This window comes from Ursus americanus, chromosome 1 (assembly GCF_024610735.1).
Source record: "Ursus americanus isolate L20-20 chromosome 1, mUrsAme1.1.p, whole genome shotgun sequence".
Taxonomy (NCBI): Eukaryota; Metazoa; Chordata; class Mammalia; order Carnivora; family Ursidae; genus Ursus; species Ursus americanus.
In genome coordinates, this window is record NC_142127.1 from 11700671 (window position 1) to 11721292 (window position 20622).

General features: G+C 43.6%; 1 protein-coding gene across 4 annotated transcripts in view; it reads left to right on the forward strand.

The window, feature by feature from the left end:
* CCDC93 (CCC complex scaffolding subunit CCDC93) overlaps positions 1 to 20622 on the forward strand; it is a 93093-nt gene that overhangs the window by 37051 nt on the left and 35420 nt on the right. For 2 of the 4 annotated variants that reach the window (XM_045804072.2, XM_045804074.2), the window contains 5 exons: positions 202 to 238; positions 3286 to 3378; positions 3650 to 3700; positions 4574 to 4660; positions 20259 to 20375. In XM_045804072.2, coding sequence (XP_045660028.1) covers positions 202 to 238; positions 3286 to 3378; positions 3650 to 3700; positions 4574 to 4660; positions 20259 to 20375 — 385 coding nt within the window. The remainder of the gene's footprint in view (positions 1 to 201; positions 239 to 3285; positions 3379 to 3649; positions 3701 to 4573; positions 4661 to 20258; positions 20376 to 20622) is intronic. The other 2 variants (XM_045804073.2, XM_045804075.2) reach the window with 1 other exon arrangement.

The following is a 20622-nucleotide window of genomic DNA, read 5'->3' on the forward strand; positions in this document are numbered from 1 at the left end:
GTGGCAAATAGAATGGTTGGCCTTTTATTCAAAAACAGTGGAATATGTTTGTGGTTCAGGCACGTAAGACATTTTGTCCAGTTACCATATGGCCTAAGTTTTCTTTGGTCCTTTTCATATAAAAATCCAACCAAAATGCATTTGACCAAATTTGTGTGACTTTTGAATAGTAATTGAACTTCCCTTTTTTGTGGCCTGCAGGAGATACGGATTTAGCCGCCAGAGCAAAACAGAGAAGGTAAGAAAAGCATAGATAATGGGAGAGAACATTTGAGAGATGGAAACGTCCCTCCCCTTTGCCTCTGTCTGTCCCTGACAGGCCGCCTGCCTAGCAAGAGTGGGAGGGATGGCGGCACCGCTACGCACCGGGCTCCAGTCCCTGGGCAGCCCGGGGCAGCGGGGATGTGGCAGCTACCTTGGACCTCCTCGTAGCTGTGGCCTGCCACCCTTGCAGGTCAGGGAACTGAAGCAGCAGCCTCATGGAAGGGCTGGAAGGGAAGGGTGACGGGAAGTCATGGCCCCAGGGGCAATCAGGCAGGCTCACCTAACCCCGAGGTGTGAAGATGAAGTCCGCTTCAGGGCCCTGAGCACTGGCCCCCCTGACAAGGGAGACCCTAGACAGGTGTGAACAGGGTGCTGCCAGTGACATGGAGCACAGCCGTATAGGCAGGCCTGCCCTAAGACAACCACGTGTGGAAAACTCAGGTAAGTCAAGACGGGGTTTCTTCACAGAGCAGTCTCAGACATCTCCCTTAATTTATATATTTATTGATGATCCTGAATTGTCCGCTGTAGGGCAGTCCCGTAAATCTTACAGCGTCAAACCCTTACTGTGTCTCAGGCCTTTGTTCAGGGCTCTGCATTATCTTTTTTTCACTTACTTCCCTGAACAACTCTATGAAGAAGGCACTGCCTTTTTTCAGAAAAGCTGAGGTCAGAAAGCTGTGAGGCCCAGAGAGGTTCCGGGATTTGTCCAAGATCACGCAAGCCCCTCAAGTGCCTTAATAAGAATCTGAACCCAGGTCTGTGTGACATCGAAGCCTGTGCTCTTAACCACTGCCTTTTAAATAAGAAAGTGCTAATAAAGTTGTCGGTGGCCTCTTAAAAAGCAGAGTCCTGTAGTCGGAGATCTATGGGTACCCTTTTCTCCCTCATTCCCCACCAGACGCCCAGAGTTTCTTGCATAGGACACGTCCTCCCTCTGCTGTGTTCTGCCACCCCTCCCTCTGTCCGGAACCCCTATCCTTAGTCCTTCCAGGAAGCCTGCCTTGGCTCCCAGCCTCCCTCTGTGTTATGTGCTGATTGTTGTCTCAGTCAGCAGAGGGCCCTGGTAGTGACGAGGAGCGTGTGTTCTGAAGCCAGACGGGCTGGTTTCAGATCCCATGCACGTGTGACTTTGGACAGTGCACTTACTCGCCGCGCCTTAGTTCACAGCGTCTGTGAAAGCAGGGCAGTCGCTGTACTGCCTCCAGCGTTGCTGGGAAGACTGAAAGGTGGAGGCCAGAGAATGACCCATCGCGCAGGAGATATCTCGTGTCAGTGGCCGTAGTAGTTCATTAGCAACCAGTCATTGATTATGATACCTTCTTTTTTGGTCTTCTCATTATTTAATTTTTCCACAGTTGTGTTTTTATTCTTAACAGTCATTTCCTCCAAAGCAGGGTGTTTTCTGGATTTGAGTCTGTCAGGTGGCATCTGATACTTAATAAGAATTTGATGTGTACATTCAATTTGATATGTAATTTAGTCTGAAAAGAATGTCTGCGCATATGGGTATTGGGTGTATTGATTGTGATTGGAAAAGTCATGTGATGCCCATTAAATAGTATTCACTTTGGGCTTGTCTACAAATACAGATACAGGTTTTCTCCACTATCCCAAAGTAGAGTGAACCTATCAAGCCTTTATAAGCCAAAATGGTCTAAAGTAAAGAAGCAATTGCCATTAATTTATATGAAAAAAATTTTTGACCATTCTTGGACCCAAAAAAATTACCTCTCTTAGGCTTTTCAGATACGTGCCTTGCTAACAGACACACAAAATAAATTGAGATAAAGCACAGATGCTCAGATACAGTTCTAAGCTCTGGCAGCTTGATTCTGAGATGCTGAGTGTCGGTCCCAGGGAAGGAGCTCGGCAGCCCACTCTCACCGCCCAGGTTACACACTCCCTTTTAATGACTCAGGGCTAAACAAACACTGAAAACTGTTTTCGCTTTTGCCTTTTCTTGTAAAAGTGAAAATCCTTTTCAGATTTCTTTTGGTCAGCAACAACAGGTACTAATGTAGGTCTTCTGTGAAAGCAAAGTGGCCTAACATGAGCTTTCAAAAGCAGGGGATACCTGTATACCCAGTAGTAAGGAGCTCACGGTGTTCACTGGGGTCAATTATAGGCAGGTTACAGAAAAGCCTTCTAGAATTGGGATGGTCTAAGGAGGGTGTCTGAGACCGCCAGTTCTCTTTTTCAACCCAAGAAGACCCTGATACCCAGAGAAGGTAAGCCTGTGGTCACTCAGCTGGTGGGTGGCAGAGACGGAATTACCAAGCACTCTAGACTTGCAGCTCAGAGAAACAGCATTAAATCCAGGTGTCTCCGGTGTGGTGCTGGGTACATGTACAGCCTGAGGCTGGATCCAGAGTAAGAAGCTTGATTACCAGGTGAAGCAGTTCATTTTTATCCTTGAGGCCAGTGGTTTTTAGACTTTGTTGACCACTCTCAGCCATAAGAATTCTGTTTTTCATCATGATTCAGTACATACACACACACATACACCCCCACCTCCAAAATAAAAGTTTCACACAGCAGTACTTAACCCTTTACTACATGTGAAGCGCTCTGATGCGTCCTGTTCTCTTATTTGTGCTGAATTTATGTAGCTGCTGGCCATACCTGCTAAAGTACTTTCATGTCCCACCGATGGGTCTCAACTGGCAGTTTGAAAAAAACACTCCTTTAGGCCGTGATTTGCTCTTGAAGGGGTTAAAGCAGGGGGGAGACCCAGTCAAAGGATAAGTCTGGCAAATGCGTGCGACCGGATAGGAATTGAATCCGCAAGCAGCGCAGCAATGGAGCGAGGCGCAGGCCACGGCCCAGAGCTCAACCTTCCCGGTCTGTGCTTGGAATGGAAGCTCGGGTACCTGAATTCCCCAGTCTTTGTCAGGGACAGGTTCACCTTTCCACATCTGCCTGTTGTCTTTCACAGATCCGTGCCCCTTTGAATTGTTGTCCTTTCTCTACTGAGTCTTCATCTCCAGGGCCTAGCTATGTTTGCATCTTCCCTTCCAGGCCGAGGACAAGAAGACAGCACTTCCCGCAGGGCTCTCGGCTGCAGAAAAAGCTGATGCCCATGAGGAAGATGAGCTTCAAGCTGCTGAAGAGGTGTGTGGCCCCCGTAGGTCCCCTGGAGTTTCTGTTTCCGTCATCTGGGGAGAAATTGCCCCTTCATCCCCAGCTTTGCAAAGTGGACACCCAGGTGCTGTTAGATGGCCTCTCACACCCTTCCCAGTTTCCTTTTCTCACCTGCCCCACTCTGTGAGGCTCACTGTGAGAGAACATAACCCTTGGATTGCACTGCAAAGGTCTGTGCAGACACGTCAAGGAAGCCTTAGTCGTTGGGGTCCACTCACTGCTACTTCTGTTCCTCTTCCAGCAGCGTATTCAGTCATTGATGACCAAGATGACCGCCATGGCGAATGAGGAGGTGAGGGGGGACTGTATGGGGGGTGCGGTGTGGAGGTGGGGATGTGGAACCGCCCTGCGCTGCTCCAGGTGGCCCCCCTCCCGGAGGGACCCCCTTCATCAGAGCCCTGTCTTTTCAGCACTTAGTGCCTCCTACTGCCTTAGGGTCTTTCTTTTAGGAAGCTTTCTACTAGCGCATAGTGTTTCTGTCTGTAGGAACCCCTGGGGGTCTGGAAGGACCCTTGTGAGAGCAGGATGTCCCTGCTGGGTCGGCATCACAAGGGCCTCTGTGGTTCAGCCCTGCCCCTCCATAATCACCCTTGCCAGAAGAGCCCTTGTCTTCTGTTTCCTTCCCACGCCATCCGGGTAGAAAATAGAATACCGCATTTATTGTTGGTCCTCCCAGAGCTCAAGGTCTGTCCAGAAGGTTTAACCAAGGGCTTTGAAAGGACCCCTCCTTTTTAGGGCAGGAGAGGCCTGTGGCAGTAAAAAGAGATTTGGAGAGTTCTAAGATTCCTGTTCCTCTCCCATTTGTACTTCTTTTTCCCCTCAGTCCTCAGCCCTCCAGTTTCCCTGCAGGCTCTGTCAGTGCATTCAGGAAGAGACCCTGAGATGGGGTATTTGGGGTAAAGAATGATTTCCCAGGGGCACCCAGGGACCAGGAAGAATCTGGCACAATCAACCGAATGACTCAGAATTCTGGTAGAGAGATGGCTTAACATTTGTCCTAAGGCTTGTTTGCCCCTCTCCTCGTTGATGGATACCTAGAACAGAGCCAGAGTATTCTTCCCCCTGGCAATATTATCTATTTTTACTATACGACTCAGAGCATTCAGATTTTCCAGATCTGTGAAAGACAAGGCATGGCCTTAACGCCTTCTCCCTGTGACTGCAGAGCCGCCTCACCGCCAGCTCCGTGGGCCAGATCGTGGGACTCTGCTCCGCCGAGATCAAGCAGATCGTGTCCGAATACGCAGAGAAGGTACGTGGGGGCCCGGCTGCAGTCTTGGCCTCAGGTCATGCTCCCAGGACTTGTCCTGTGTCCCTCCACTCTTTCGCATCATGGATGGAGTAAGTAATTCACCAATGACATTTGTCAAAAACATGCACGCCACACAAAGCCGTCAGCATTGGCCTGTTAGTTCAGTTAATTTTCTTCTGCAGTGCCTATTTTTCATACATATAAAGAGAAAACCTGTCTCTCAGAGCAATGGTCGCATCTGATAGATCGATGCCTGAGGTATAACACAGGCATTTTTCCTTCTCTACCAGGCTTCCTACAACTCGGGCTGTTCAGTGATTGGGCCGAAGAATAAGCTTTGCCACTTAGGAGACAAACCCCATAACTCAGCCAAGCCCAAGGCAAAATTTTTTGTTCCACTTTATTAAAAGGGTATAGAATGAACTAAAGCCTGAAAGTCATATTTCAGTGTTAGAATTTTTTTGTTTTTATCCTAAGAATGGGCAGCAGGACCTTGACTATTTCAGGGAGACAGTGATTAATCATTTTGCACGTAAGTGATTCTGGTCTGGCTGAGATGTAGTATCGGTAAAATCAGATTTACAGGGCATTGTTTCACATCCTTCCTTTCCCGGCCATACTCAGTCCACCCCCCTAAAACGTTATGTCTGTTGAAGCATCCAGCTTTGTTTTCCCTGTCTCAGAAGCCTTGACGACAAATTAGTTCTGCTCCGACCCTCCGTGCAATATTCTTCTGAAGTGATTTTGCACAGATCATGTACTTGGGGAAGGGATGTCTCCTGAAACTGAGAGTTATGACCTACTGTGAACACAGCAGGTGGTCACCTCCCACCGAGTTAGGGGTCTTTGAGCAATACAGTGAGTAAAATGGCTTAGAACGTCTGGGGGTGCGATTCTCGTGTTTCCCCTAACCACTACCCCCATGTCAGTGCTTCTTAGTATAGGTTTTCTAATCCAACTTTCATAGAGTCCAAAGTGTCCTGTGTTTCAGTTTGCCACCCAGGGAAGATGACAGTGGTCAAAATGTCCTCATAGGTTTGACCAGAAAAGGATATAGGTAATCCTAAAAGTACAAATCAGCTGAAAAGCCTTGAAAATGTAATTGAGGAGAATGATTCATTCATTGCCCCAGGACAGAAGTTTCTTGATTCACCGTCAGCCCACACATGGATGGCAAGAGTGTGAGTCTACATTTGCCCTTATGTTGCCCCACAGCATTGCTGAATCCAGTTTTTAAAAAAAAAAAAAAAGACAACTAGAAGATGGGGTAATCAGTGTGGGGGCCCTGACTTTTGCCTTCATACTTGCCCACTGCAGGCAGATAGGAGCTCAGATTATTGTAAGAGGGAGAACAAGCAGGCTGACCCTCCTTTGTTGGTGGTATGCCTCTCCTTGCCTGGGAGTCCTGAAGCTTCTTTCCCCAGTCAGCTCTGCATGTCTGTGTTTCCTTCTGGGTCTCTTATCCCCCGAACTTTCCCCTCCTCACCCTGGTACAGTGATCTGTACCCAACCCCAGTGGCCGCACTCACTACTACATTCCATTCTGCCAGAAAAGAGTGACATTAGAAGTAGTTTTGGACAGGTGTCTTTCCAAGGATATATTTAATTAAACTTCTCACGAAGAATTAGAGGTCCAGAGTTCACTGTTTGATTGTGTTGTTGGCGGTATGTATGTCGATCATACAGCATTAAAGGTAATGATTTTTAAAATTAAATCCTATTAATCCTATTCCCATATCACAGTCATCTCATGTTTGCTTATTACCCTCAGGTTTTGTCCTACATACCCATGGTTGTTCTAGGTGCAGCCATTCCCCACCTAAAAGAGGTAGGGCGGGATAGTTAAAAAGATAGCATTTGAAGTCATACCTTGGTTCATATCTGTCTCCTCTCCTTCTCAGCTGTATGACCTTGACCAATTTATTTAACCCCTCTTTGTCCTCGTATCCCCCTCTATGAAACGGGGATAATCGTACTTTGCTGTCAGGGTGTTAAGTGAAATATGACTAAATGCCTCAAGCAGTGTCTGGCACGTGATAGCTCTTTAGCTAGTGGTCGCCTTCATTTGATTTTTTATAGTCTGCATTTTTTTTTGGTCATGTCAAATCCTAAACATATTCCGTGTTTCTAGCCTTTGCGGTTATTTGAATACTAGATAACCCATGTGTTAATATAGCCCAAGTCATCAAAAATTTCCCTATTGTTTGACTTGTAAGTTGTTTGTGTTTGCCGTTGTGGATAATGCTGTCATAAACTCCGAGCAGATAGTTTCTACTAAAGGTTTCCTAGGAGTTGGATGTTGGGTTATGACTTCTCTTTGTTGCTTTACAAATAAATTGTAACCACATAAAATACTGTCAGTGATGAAGGGCCCTCACCATGGCCCCACACCTCCAGCTTTGTTCATTTGTCTAACTTGCTACTCTAGTAGCTATAAAATGGCACCTCTTGGAACCCGAGAGGATGGACCACGGTGCCATGTTTTTGTTCGCTCTATTTTCTGCTATGTAAATTGTCTGTTATTCCCTGTACTCATTTATATTTTGGATATATAATGTTTTTCTTGTAAATTTGAATATCATCTGTACTCTAGATTTATATATTTCATCACTGAAGTATTCCTTGGGAGTTTTTTTATTTTTGCATTGCTTTCCATTATAAACAAGGAATTTGTATCTAAATCAGTGGATCTTTTTGTTGTTATTTCCAGGTGACAGGGTCATCATTTTTCCATGGATCCAATAAAGTAATCCATTACTTTTCATCTTTTACTGATTATGTTTAATTCTTTAACTTATGTGGAGTTCACTTTTATTTAGTCTAAAAGGAGATCCATGCTAATTTCCCTCCTCCTATCCACTTCCCTAATACCATTTATTTGTAATTTCTTTATACTTACTTGGAGATAGCTTACTGTATCTTTGTGGTTTTTATCTAATTTAAACTGTATGTGAACTCTTTCTCACTTTATTCGTTTACACTCTCTAATTTTATGCAAGTTCCATGGTGAAGTTATGTTTGGCTTTGTTGTAGTTGTTGTTTTCTTTATTGTTTGCTCTAGTTTTATCAATGGTCTCCCACCAGAGACCACAAGGAACACAACCGTAGTTGAACAGTCAGGTTTATTGCTGGTGTTGGTGGCAGAGACAGTGCACCCCTGGGGAGCCATACGGCATCTCAGTAAGGAGGCATTAGAAAAGACTTACTATGGGATTTGGGTTTGTTTTAGGTGATTTGAGGGAAGGACCAAGAAAGTAGGGCTTTGCTCTGTGTTGGGTGTTTTAAGGAAGGGCAATTCTGTAGATGAGTGTCTAAATAAATTTTATAAGATGAGGGGAATGAACAAAATCTTAAAAAGTTGGGGTAATGAATCAAGGTTAAAGCTGTGTATTCATATTAGCCAGTATAGGGGGATGTTTGGTCCATTTTTGTGATTTGAACAATGATTAGGTTTTGTCCACGTTCAGACATGATTAGAGATTGGTCATGTTTTTGCCTTCATTTTCAAGACCTTGTGTGATGTTGACATTCTTTGGAATAACCTGTGTTTAACACCAAGACCTAATATGTGCAGGGCAGCTCCCAGCAACATCAGGGCCTTGCTGAGAATGCCAGGTTGGCTCTCAGATGCCGGAGGCTGCTTTACTTTTTCTCTGTTTGTTCGTGTATTTAGTTATCTATTGCTGGATAGCAGTGTTACTACAAAGGTTGTAACTTAAAACAACGCACATTTATTATCTCACAGGCTCTGTGGGTCGGCAGTTGAGCACAGATTAGCAGGATTCCTTGTTTAGGCCTCTCACAAGATTGCAGTGAAGGTGCCGCCCAGGGCTGCTTTCTCATCTGAGGCTCAACTGGGGCAGGATCCACTTCTAAGCTCATGTGGTTGTTAGCAGCATTCAGTTCCTTGCCACCTGTTGGCTGAAGTCCTCAGCTCTTGCTGGCTGCCAGCTAGAGGCTGCCCTCAGTTTCTTGCCGTGTGGCCTTCCCAGCATTGCCCCTTGTTTCATCAAAGCCAGTAAGGGAGAGCACCTCCTCATAGGCTAGACATTACAGTTCTATGTAATAGCTATGTACAAGCATTCACATATATCCCATCACTTTGGTGTCTTCTCTTGGGTAGAGGCAAGTCACTCTATTCAGGGGAGGGGCTTACACAAAGGGCTGAACACCAGGAGGCAGAGAGGGTGGCACTTTCATAAGGCTGTCCACCACAGTGTGTTTGTTTTTCACTTTAATCTTACTGCCATGAATTGGGCTGATACCAGGCACTGGCAATTTATCTAAAATCCATGCCCTTACCTTCAGGATTTCAGTAATGAATCCCTTGGAAGTGGAGATGGGATTGAGGGATGCCCAAAAGGGAAGCCATCAGAGGTACTTGAAAGAAACCCAAATCAGGCTGTGAACAGGATGGATTTTTGCTTACTGAATAAAAGGGACAAGATAGTTTTGGGAGGATGAAAGGGTGAAAATGATTTTGTGACCAGGGAATGAATCGAACAGCCTGCCTGGTGCAAGTTGGAAAGTTGACAGGCATTGGGATATAAAAATGTGGTAAAACACATGTGCAGGCTTCTCTTTGATTTGTAAAGTTCACATGTTCTTATAACAGTGTAACATGATGAATAACCCATGTGTTTCAAAGCAAGCCTCTGAGATATGTAACTCAATTTAATATGGTTCCTGTAAAGCAGCAGGGAAGAGGAATGTGAAGAAGCTCCCAGATATATAATTCATGAGTTCATGTAGGCTCGTCGCCAAAGAGCACCATCTCCTTTTTTTCCCAAAGGGTAATGCCCTTCCCAGAATGTGCTAGATGAGACACCGCTGTGCTTTTTGGTGTTGCTCTCTCATATGCTCAGTGCATCTTAGCATTAATTTTTATAGGGAAGGAGAGTCTGTAACTGCGATCTGCAGAACACTAAAAAGCTTGACTGTCCAAAACCCACTTCCGCTCTGCAGTCCCCCACTAGCTTAAGCCAAAAGAGAGGGAAGGAAGCTGAGCCAGGGAAGGTGCCGGGAGCCTAGAAGGGCAAGAAGGGACTCTCCCTAATGCCACATACTAACGAATCCTGTATAATTTCAACCACTTTAATACCTGACAGCCAGCTGAATCATTCCTTGGTCAGCATCTCCCTGAGACAGAATCTTAGAACATTTTGTAATTCTAGAAGCACCGATCTATCTGCCTTGGGGAATCAGAAGAATCTATCCTGATTGCCTTCTCTGCGCTCGGTGCCTTGTATACCATTAGGTCATGAACTCTCAGCAGTGTGCTACCTCCTTGTATATGATCCTCTGCCTTCTTTCATCATTATGCTTGCTCACGCGCAGCTGAAACTCTCAGTTTATGTGTACGTGGACCACATTTTACTCCTCTCTCTAACCTCAGAGCCTTGCCAAGGACCTGGCAGTGTTGGTGCTCAACATGAAAGCACGTGATATTATATCCATTTTGCAGATGAAGATACTAAAGGTTCAGTACCTTGTCCAGTATCATGTAGCTAAGAAGTTCCAGGTATGCATACAGGACTGTCTGACTTTGAAACCTGTCTCGTTGGCAAGGTAGAGTGTCTATAGGGGAAAGCAGGGAAGGCCTCCTTTGCTATCATCCTTCGCATCCACCTTCCAGGTTTGCGGTGACAAAGCCTCTTTAGATTCTTCCACCATCCAGCTGCCCACCTTGGGCTAAGGAGAGAGAAGACGCCAGGTCACACTGGGAACTAGCCCCAGAAATACATAAAATGAAAGTGGTGTGGCCCAGGCACTCACGCCATCACACCTATGCTGCTAAAAGCTGTGGAATTTTCTGTTTGGGGTATGTGCATGTGTGGTTTTTCATATCACTGGAAAATAATCTCCTACAACCCTTTAGAATGTAACATCCTGGCCAGAAGACCGTCAACTTCTTGATGAATTTTCAGCCATCAAAGGACTTAGTTGTGGAAGGAATTTTTTTTCTTAATAGGTTTTAGAAATGTTCCTTTCCGGCAATTAAGAAATTCTGGCACCATGGCTTCTGAACTTTTGATTCTGAGAACCATTCTCTGGCAGTTAATCGGAAGCCCAGACTGTCTTGAAATTGTATCTTTCAGGAGCACCTGGAGGAGCTCAGGTAATTAGAGCTAGTTGTAGCCAAAAAGAGGTAATGGCCAGGGTATGGTCAGGGATGCACATATAAAAACACAAGGAAGGAAAGTCTCCTCTAGAGAAGGCAGGCAACCACATTGGATGAGAGTAGATTTTGTCTCTCTCTTCTGTGATAATTTACATTCTGCTATGGTGCAACCAGCAAAGAAAGCTGCTTCTTGAGTTCTGCCGCTCGCTAACCGGGACAGTATGCTGTGTAGGAGCCTTTTGTTTGCAAGTGATAGAAGCTGCCCCGAATGGTATAAGCAAAAGGGAGCATTTATCAGCTGTCATAACTGCGAGGTCCGTGAATGCAGGGGTCCCAGGGACTCAAACAGCCTGTGTCTGTCATCTGTCTGCCTTTGCTTCACTTTGTCTCGCTCTGCTATCACCTAGCAGCTTCACTACGGTCTGTCAGCCTTCTAGTACCCTCCCCGCTTCAGCGTGTAAAGTCCTAAGGACAATCTCTCTGTTTGGCGTGGCTTAGGTCACATATTCCTTCCGGGGCCTCTGGGCGGCGGCCAGCCTCTTGATTGGCAGCCCATCTGGAATTAGAAAAAACGGATAGTAGTGGTCCCCCACAGGAACTGTTATAAACCAAGTGATGCCAGGCACACGCCGTAGCCGGCGCCTACGCGGGGAATTTGTCTAACTAAATTGGATGGGATTGACCCAGAAGAGTCAGTTGTTAATAATGTCATCCTCCCTCTTGAGGTAACTGTCTTAGTGTTGTTATTTCTCTACCCTGGTTTCATATTTCCAGGTAGGGCTATTCCAGTTAGCTTTTCTAAACATTTATAAAGAAAATTGGTATCATTTTGGATATATTTTAAGTCTTCAGCTTGACTTCTTTTCTGCTAGAGAACTGATAGAATTGAGCCCCTAGGTGGGATGATTTCCTCCTGCAGCAAGCACCTGGTGTGCACACACTATGTCCCAGGCAGCGTCAGGTGTGGGGGGGCAGGGAAGAGTTATGAGAAGATCTGGATGCTGCCTCCGGGAGCTCCTAGTTAGTGGTCAGTCAACCCGTAAGCAGAGAAATTAGAGAATGATATAACCTGTGCGATCTCAAATGGATGCCAGTTGCTATTTGGTTTCTGTTGCCATTTGAAATGTCAATATGTGCCCAAAGTACAGTGGTTGGTAGAGTTGATACTGAACTTTTTGTCCTAGGAATAAATAGGCAGCATGAATGACTTTTTAAAATTTTTTTATTATTAACATATAGTCTATTATTTGTTTCAGGGGTACAGGTCTGGGATTCATAGTGTTACACAATACACAGCACTCCCCACAACACATAATCTCCCCAATGTCCATCACCCAGCCACCCCATCCCTCTCACGCCCCTCCATCCAGCAACCCTGTTTGTTTCCTGAGATTGAAAGTCTCTTATGGTTTGTCTCCCGCTCTTAATTCATTTCTTCCTTTCTTCTTCTATGATCCTCTGCCTTGTTTCTCAAATACCACATATCAGTGAGATCACATGATAACTGTGTTTCTCTGATTGACTTATTTAGCTTAGCATAATACCCTCTAGTTCCATCCATATCATTGCAAATGGCAAGATTTCATGTTTGATGGCTGCATAATATTCCATTGTGTATATACCCCACATCTTCTTTATCCATTCATCTGTCAATGGACGTCAGGGCTCTTTTCATAGTTAGGCTATTGTGGACATTGCTGCTATAAACATTGGGGTGCAGGTGCCCCTTCAGATCACTACATTTGTATCTTTGGGGTAAATAACCAGTAGCGCAATTGCTGGGTCATAGGGTAGCGCTATTTTCAACTTTTGGGGGAACCTCCCTACTCTTTTCCAGAGTGGCTGCACCAGTTTGCATTCCCACCAACAGTGTAGGAGGGTTCCCCTTTCTCTGCATCCTCGCCAACATCTGTCATTCCTGACTTGTTAATTTTAGCCATTCCGACTGGTGTGAGGTGATATCTCATTGTGGTTTTGATTTGTGTTTCCCTGATGCCGAGTAATGTTGAACATTTTTTCATGTGTCTGTTGGCCATTTGGATGTCTTTTTTGGAGAAATGTCTGTTCATGTCTTCTACCCATTCCTTGATTGGATTATTTGTTCCTTGGGTGTTGAGTTTGATAAGTTCTTTATAGATTTTGGATGCTAGCCCTTTATCCGATATGTCATTTGCAAATATCTTCTCCCATTCTGTCCGTTGTCTTTTGGTTCTGTCGACTGTTTCCTTTGCTGTGTAAAAGCTTTTTATCTTGACGAAGTCCCAATAGTTTATTTTTGCCCTTGCTTCCCTTGCCTTTGTTGACGTGTCTAGGAAGAAGTTGCTGCGGCCAAGGTTGAAGAGGTTGCTGCCTGTGTTCTCCTTGAGGATTTTGATGGATTCCTGGGTCTTTCATTCATTTTGAGTCTGTTTTTGTGTATGGTCTAAGGAAATGGTCCAGTTTCATTCTAATGCATGTGGCCGTCCAATTTTCCCAGCACCATTTGTTGAAGAGACTGTCTTTTTTCCATTGGATGTTCTTTCCTGCTTTGTCGAAGATTAGTTGACCATAGAGTTGCGAGTCCATTTCTGAGTTCTCCATTCTGTTGCATTGATCTGTGTGTCTGTTTTTGTGCCAGTACCATGCTGTCTTGGTGATTACAGCTTTGTAATAGAGCCTGAAGCCCGGAATTGTGATTCTCCAGCTTTGGTTTTTTGTTTCAGCATTCCTTTTTAAAACTATACCCAGTTGAGGTGAAATAGAAAGAAATAGTTCAAGGGGGCTGGGGACTGAGGAAACATACCGCACCTCAGGGACCTTGCTGAGATCAGCAGATCATGGGAACCTTAGCAACTGGGAGACCCGGACTACTTTGTTATAAGCATCAGGCCTGAGTCAGAACCAGTGTGGTTTCTAGTCAGCTTAGATACGAATGTTTCCAATCCCATCAGCCAGCCCCACCACAGAAAAGCATTTTTACCGTTTTTTCCAGCAGCTTTAGCATGTGGAGCTAGGGAAGAAATATGGTACAAGGGAGAAGTTGTCTTCTTGGGAACCTCCTGCTGTGACCACAGATAGAAAAAGAGGTTTTTTTTCCAGAAGAGCATTTTCATACTCCTTCCTTCTGGACTGCATTTCTTCACACAAGGTCACAAGTGTTAGACAACTCACACCCTAATTCTGTAAACTTCCAGAGAGCTAAGATTTCATCTTTCATCTCTCTCTCTCTGTTGCCTAACCCTTAACAAATGCTCAGTAGAGGTTGACAAGTGTCTGCAAGTTTGTGCGGAGACTCTCCCAGTGGCCATGAAGGGTGGCTTTCCTTCCTAAGATGTGTTCTTCTGTGATCTTGTATGGCCCCACTCCTGGTAGTCTCCTTCCGAGAACTGCTACCAGTGCAGTTTTCATTTGTCTCTACCTGTCTCCCAGGACTAGGCAAACTATAGCAATAGTTTGCTGTAAATGAGGGCTGAGATCATTGTATATCCCCAGTGCCTAACATAATAGGGTTTTCATGAACATTTGTTGAAGGGAGGAAAAACGGAAGGGAAGTAGAAGACGGAAGAAGAAAAGCTTTCAAAACTCTCTTCTTCTGTGGCTCAATTTAGGCTTGGGGAGAATGTGAAGGATAACACCTTTATCTGTGAATGAGTCGGTTTTACCTGACTAGACTCTGGAGGTCCAGGGGTAAGGTCTGTGTCTTTTTCTGTGTCCCCACTACCTACCACTGTGCCTCACACATAATAGGGTCTGCGTAAAGGTTAATTGAGCAAAGTGAAGGAAGGTGGGATAGAGAGATTTAAAAACCATAATCTGAATTTAGAGATTCAGAAACCCTATAAATCTGGAGAGAATGATGCTAAATGTGGGGTTTCTAAAATATTCCAAGATTTCCTAAAATCTGAAGGACTGATGCTATACACAGTAACAGTAAAAAAAAAAAAAAAAAAAAAAAAAAAGGAGAGAAAAAAAAATGGTATCAGCTAATGAATTGTTTGACCTGGTAGGATTGTCTCAAGCTGCACAGCATAACCTATACCTTTCAGAGTCTTTATCAATTTGGATAAAGGCATATAATTAGTTTTGTCAGATTTGAACATCATTTAAAGCTAAAAAAGAAGAGGTGGCTAGCACACTGGAGAATAGTATCAACATTCAAAAATATCTTAGATTGAAATTATGAGCCCAAACAAATTCATTTGTTAAAGAAGGTATATGTGAACTGTTTCATTTAATTTCAGAAAAATCAGTCATACCAATTCAGGATTTGGTGAGCTTCCATCTGACCTGACAGTAGTTCATGGAGATAAAAGTGGGAAGTTCTGGATTTTGTTCATGCCCCCTAAATGTTAAGAGCTTTCTGGGCAAATATACCATATTTCCTGCCTCGGAAACCCAGAGCCGTGCCTTAGACTCGGCAGGATTACATGAATATGGGTCTTTGAAATTCATGGGATTTCATTAGTGGGAGTCAGGAATACTGAAAAGAATGTTTATGTATCCAGTTTCATCAGTGGAAGCAAAGAGGGTAAGCGAATAGTCCCACCCCATCTGCAGGGCTCAGACTCCAGGGAAGAGTACTTGAAAAGGTCACTTGTCAGCTAGAGTATATCTAGAGGGTGGTAGCCAAGATGGGGAAGGATACTGATGTGTTTTATAGAAAGGGGAGAGGAAAGAGAAGTGGATACTTTTAGGTGAATCTGTTACGTGAAAGAGCGATCACACTTCATCTCTGTTGCTTCATGTTTGAGTCTTTGCAGGTCTGATTCTGTCTGTTTCTGCTGGCTTTTTGCTCGTACTTTGTACATGCTTTTGAATTTTGATGGTAAGTTCGTATGCCCTGGAAATTCACCTGTAGAAATTCTTTGAAGCCTAGTGTTGAATCTCTGTTCTTCCAGAGCGTATTTGCTTTTACTTCTGGCAAGCATCTGGAGACACCCCAGCCCAAGTCCGTCGTATACATGTCTTGACTTGTGGATTTTTTTGGACAATCCAGGTAGTGTGTACATTTAGATTACAGAACTGGACCAATGTGTTACAAAATCTCACTGCAGATATTTTCTTCTTTCACTTGTTTATGCAGAGCAGTTATTGATTTATAAAAATCAACACTTGCGATCACCTGGTGTTGGCAAGTACTTCAAGAAAAAAGCCAGCCTCAGTGGTTTTATACACACACACACACACACACACACACACATATACACCTTCCTGGAGCTCCACTTGCATTAACTCTTTGGCCTTGCAGATTTTCTTACATTCTTGTTAGCTCATAGGTTTTTTTAAATAATTAAAAAATAAATATTTTGGGGGTGCCTGGGTGGCTCAGTTGGTTAAGTATCTGACCCTTGATTTCAGCTCAGTTCATGATCTCACAGTCATGAGATTGAGCCCCATGTCAGGCTCTGCACTCAGCAGGGAGTCTGCTTGAGATTCTTTCTCTCTCTCTCTCTCTCCCCTGCCCTCACCTACTGTGTGAACGCTTTCACTCTCTAAATAAATAAATAAATAAATAAATAAATAAATAAATAAATAAATAAATAAATAAATAAATAAAATATTTTATATCATCTGTCCATTTGCTTTCAATGGAAGGGTTCGTCAAGGTGCCAGAAACTGAAGTCCATCTGTTCGGGACAGAGAACTGTATCATGAGATAGGGATCTTTCTTACTGAAAGATCCCACTTAGGTACCATATTTTAGTGCGGGGAGAGAGGTAATATAGGAGAGATTCCTATTTTAGGAAGAAGGTTGTTATGTAGATAACCTTCGGGGTCTCTTTCATTATAAAAGTGTATAGTTTTAGCTAAAGTAATCATTTTTTGCTTCCCTTAGGAATTTACTATTTTGAACAAGACTAATATTATCGAATGACATTTAAAGCTGGTTCCCCTAACAGTGGAAGTTGTGAATATCTGTCCGTTATTAGGAAACATTGCATCTGCACTAGAAGTCGTCTTAATCCATGCTGTGGTTTTGAAAGCACGTTCTTAATCTGAAAATGTTGAACAAAATTAGATTGGCTCTTTAGCTCTCTCTCCAGTGTAAACACAAATGGAATTATTTGTACATGATTGGCATTCTTTGAGAAAGATTGCACTTTTCACGTAGAAATCAGTTAAGATGCCCCAAGGATTTAAATTGTTTCTGTCAAGGATTTACTGTAAAGTTTCCTGTCCTGTCCTCCATCTGTCCAGCTTCGTCTCATCCTTCTAGATCAACTTCATCATCTTCAATTCCCTTCTCACTGTGACTGTCAGTGACCAGGATGCCAGATGCTCTAAAGACCTGTTCCTGCCTTTATCCATCTCTAGATTGTTTAACAAAAAGTATGCTTGAAAAATAGAGCCATCAGCTTTCCATTGCCCAGGTTAACACTCTTCAATTCAGCTCTAGAATAAACGGTTATATCTGCACAAAAATAACTTTCCATTAAACAAAGCACTCTGCATAGCACCATCTCTAGATTCAAAGGCAAACAGAGGAACCTACAAACTCATATGAACGATGGGCCTGTTTATGTGCATATTACTCATTTCAATTGGGCTAGAGAAATGTCAGATATGGAAATGGCATTTAATGTTCTGATAGTAACGTACATTATTAACACTTTGCAGATTCAAATTTAAGGCACTGCACTTAGCAGTGAGAATTGCTACCTATCAATATGAGAAAGGATTTTGAAAGCCCGTGTCTGCTTAGAGCATATCATAACAGATATAGTAAGCTTGTAGAGTGACTTCCAGGTTCTTTCTGTGCACTGTATTTTCTCTCTATGTGTATGGTTCTGTGAATCACCTGTCTAGTGAAGGAGTGGAATCAGAAAGAACTTTCCTCTCTCAATGTTATATGTGATGTGTGGGCCCACTCCACTGATTGGAGTTCCTTGCAAATAAGGCTGCCCCAATCAATGATTGAGACCAATACATGATTCTCAAGTGAGCCAGGCCCCTTAGATTAAAGTAGAGGTTCTCAAAATTTTCAGGTTCAGGACCCTTTAAGAACTCTTAAAAGCTACTGAGGTCTCAATAGCTTACATATTAATTCATTTACAAAGAACAATAATAAATGCTTTACGTATTAACATCAGTGATATTATCACGTGACATGTAACATCTGGAAAACTTCACTGTATTATCATGAGAGAATGAGAATGGGAAAAAAATGACAGTATTATGAAAAAGATTTTGACCCCAAAGACCCCTATGAGGGCCTTGAGGGACCATGTGGCTAAAAATTAAATCTAGATAGAAAGATAGAGAAAAAGAGAAAGAGAGAGATAGCCAACCAGCCTGGAAACCTTCTTTCCAGATATCAAGATAGCTACTGGTTTTCCTGCGAGAAACGTTCTTAGAAGTGAAGTCACAGGTCTTGATTGTAAAACAAAGTTGTATGTATGCCAGGTAGGTAAAGAAGCTGGGTGGGAAATACACTTTTCATGGTCTTAGGACCTTGGCCATAAAAGCAGTTCATCAGCAAATCTCCTAAAACTTGGAGACGCCATCCAGGCCAGGCCAGAGGTACAGAATAGCACTGAATGAGTATGTGCTTGCCCCCAAAGACTGGAGGAAGACTGGGGCATGAGTGAGACACTGATCCCCTGGAGCCTGCCAGCCCACAACTCTGTCTGGTCCAGAGCCACACAGGCAAGCTGGAGGAGGTCAGGTTATTCAAGATAATTCTGACATCAGACATAGGGGCATAACCTATGGGGTTGTTCCAGTGAACAGGGAATTAATCCTATTTCAAATGTCAATAAATCATGAGCTAGAAGGCTTATGTAATTCTGCGAGTTAAGTTAAATGCTCTGAGGATATGCCAGAGACATGCTGGAAATCAGTGTCCAGGAATCTGAGTTGGATGTTAAAACCCAAATCTGAAAATGAACCATAAGAAAAAGGTATTAAATATATAGCAGACAAAAGTAGCCAAATTAATAGCATAGTTCAGGGTGACACCATCAAAGTAAAGGAGATATAATTAGTTCATTATAATTCTGTTTCTGACAAGTGATTTAGAAATCAAGAGGGAGTGGTCCTTCCTTCGCCCTCATTTTTATTCTCAAATCATTTTCAGAAACAATTCTCCCTCCCTAGACTACAGGTTGTGAAAATCTTGATAATGACCAAGTGTATTTTTAAAAGTTAACTCCAATTCCCAGAGATTCAGATAAGCTGGAGTACGTTAATTGACATTTTCTGAAGTCCCAAGTTTCAGGGCTAGATATGTTGCAATACCAAATGCTTAGTTTTTCTATTTCCTTTATGGCCCACCTGTCCAGGAGATGGAAAGCGATGTTCCTCACTGTTTTATGCAGCCATATCCTGCTGGTTGCTCCCCACCTCCGGAGCCGTTAAGCAGCAAAAACTCATCATCTGTTAGTGGTACTGCTGAATTATTCAGGGAAATCCTTAACCAAAATAAATGGTGACTATTCCACCCAATTTCTCCACCCCCTCACTTTCCCATCTCTTTTCCCCATGGGCAGATCTTCCCGTCTTTCAAGCTTATGATCACTGTTAAAACATGCAGGGAAAATCAAATACCCAAATAGCTGTATTGCACTTGGGCTTAAAATCGGTGTTTAGTTTGGTACTGGGGGATACTTCCAGTCAAAAAGGAAGTGTGGTGGAAATGGGCATTTGTTTAGTAAGCTCATCTAAGCTTTTTTATGATCATCTAAGAAGTACTGGAAGGACTCCTGTTATAGTAGGATCGACCTTTTAATTTGTTTGTCCTGAGGCTGATGTTTGTGTTCGGTGTCCATACCAAGCTACCTCCTCCTCCTTGTGGCTTCTCAGTGCTGTTGCTGCATTCACCCAGAAATCTCTCCCTGACTCGCTTCGAGGCCTGACAAGTCTCTGCTTCCTGCTCCACCCTTTTTCTCCCTCCCCTCCTCACGTTCAGTTTCAGGAATCCTACTGCCCTGTCAGCAAGTTCCATCCCTCTCAGATCTATCCTTTGTGAACACCACAAGAGTAGAAATAAGAAATGGTTAAAAGGGAATGGACCCGTGGATGGGGAGAAATAAGTTAATAGGCTATTGTTTTTCATTATAAATGCTTCCAAACAGTTAAACTTTTTGACCGTATACTTACAATACTTCAGTGAAAGTGAATCATTTCATCATTCTTGTTAACTCCAGAGCTGTCTTACGAAGATATTGATACGTCCATATTATTCCTCTCTTTAAAACCCTTTGATGGTGCCTGTTGCCTATATGATAGCAGCATAACCACAGTTATATATTCCTGTGCTTCTGCACATGCCGGTCCCTCTGCCAGGAGTGCAGATTCCATTGGTAAGGATCTTGATCTTTGTGTCAGAATCTTCTTCCCTGGACCTGGGTTTTGCAAAGGACCCCATGGCTGCCCCGGCTTGGTTTTGACAGGCTGTCAAGTAGTGCTCTGCCCGGGGTGAGCAGGGATGGGTCTGTCTTATGTAAACTGAAGGGGGCTAATTAAATCCTTTGGGCTTGCCCTCCCTGTTTCCCACAGCAGTCTGAGCTGTCAGCCGAAGAAAGTCCAGAAAAATTAGGAACCTCCCAACTTCATCGTCGAAAAGTCATCTCCTTGAACAAGCAGATTTTGCAGAAGACTAAACATCTGGAAGAGGTTGGTGTTTTCTTTTTATAATGTCATTCAAGTAATACAAAACTTCAAGAAGGGAGAAACTGGGGAAGGAGTGAAGATGTCCATGTTAGAATGGAGGTTCGAGCACGGGGATTAGCATACTACAGCCCTGGGGCCAAGCCAGCTGCCACCTGTTTTTGTAAGTGAGGTTTTATTGGAATACTTGCGCATCTGTTTGTTTACGTATTTTCTGTAGCAGCTTTCAAGCTCCAGGGGCAGAACTAAGTAG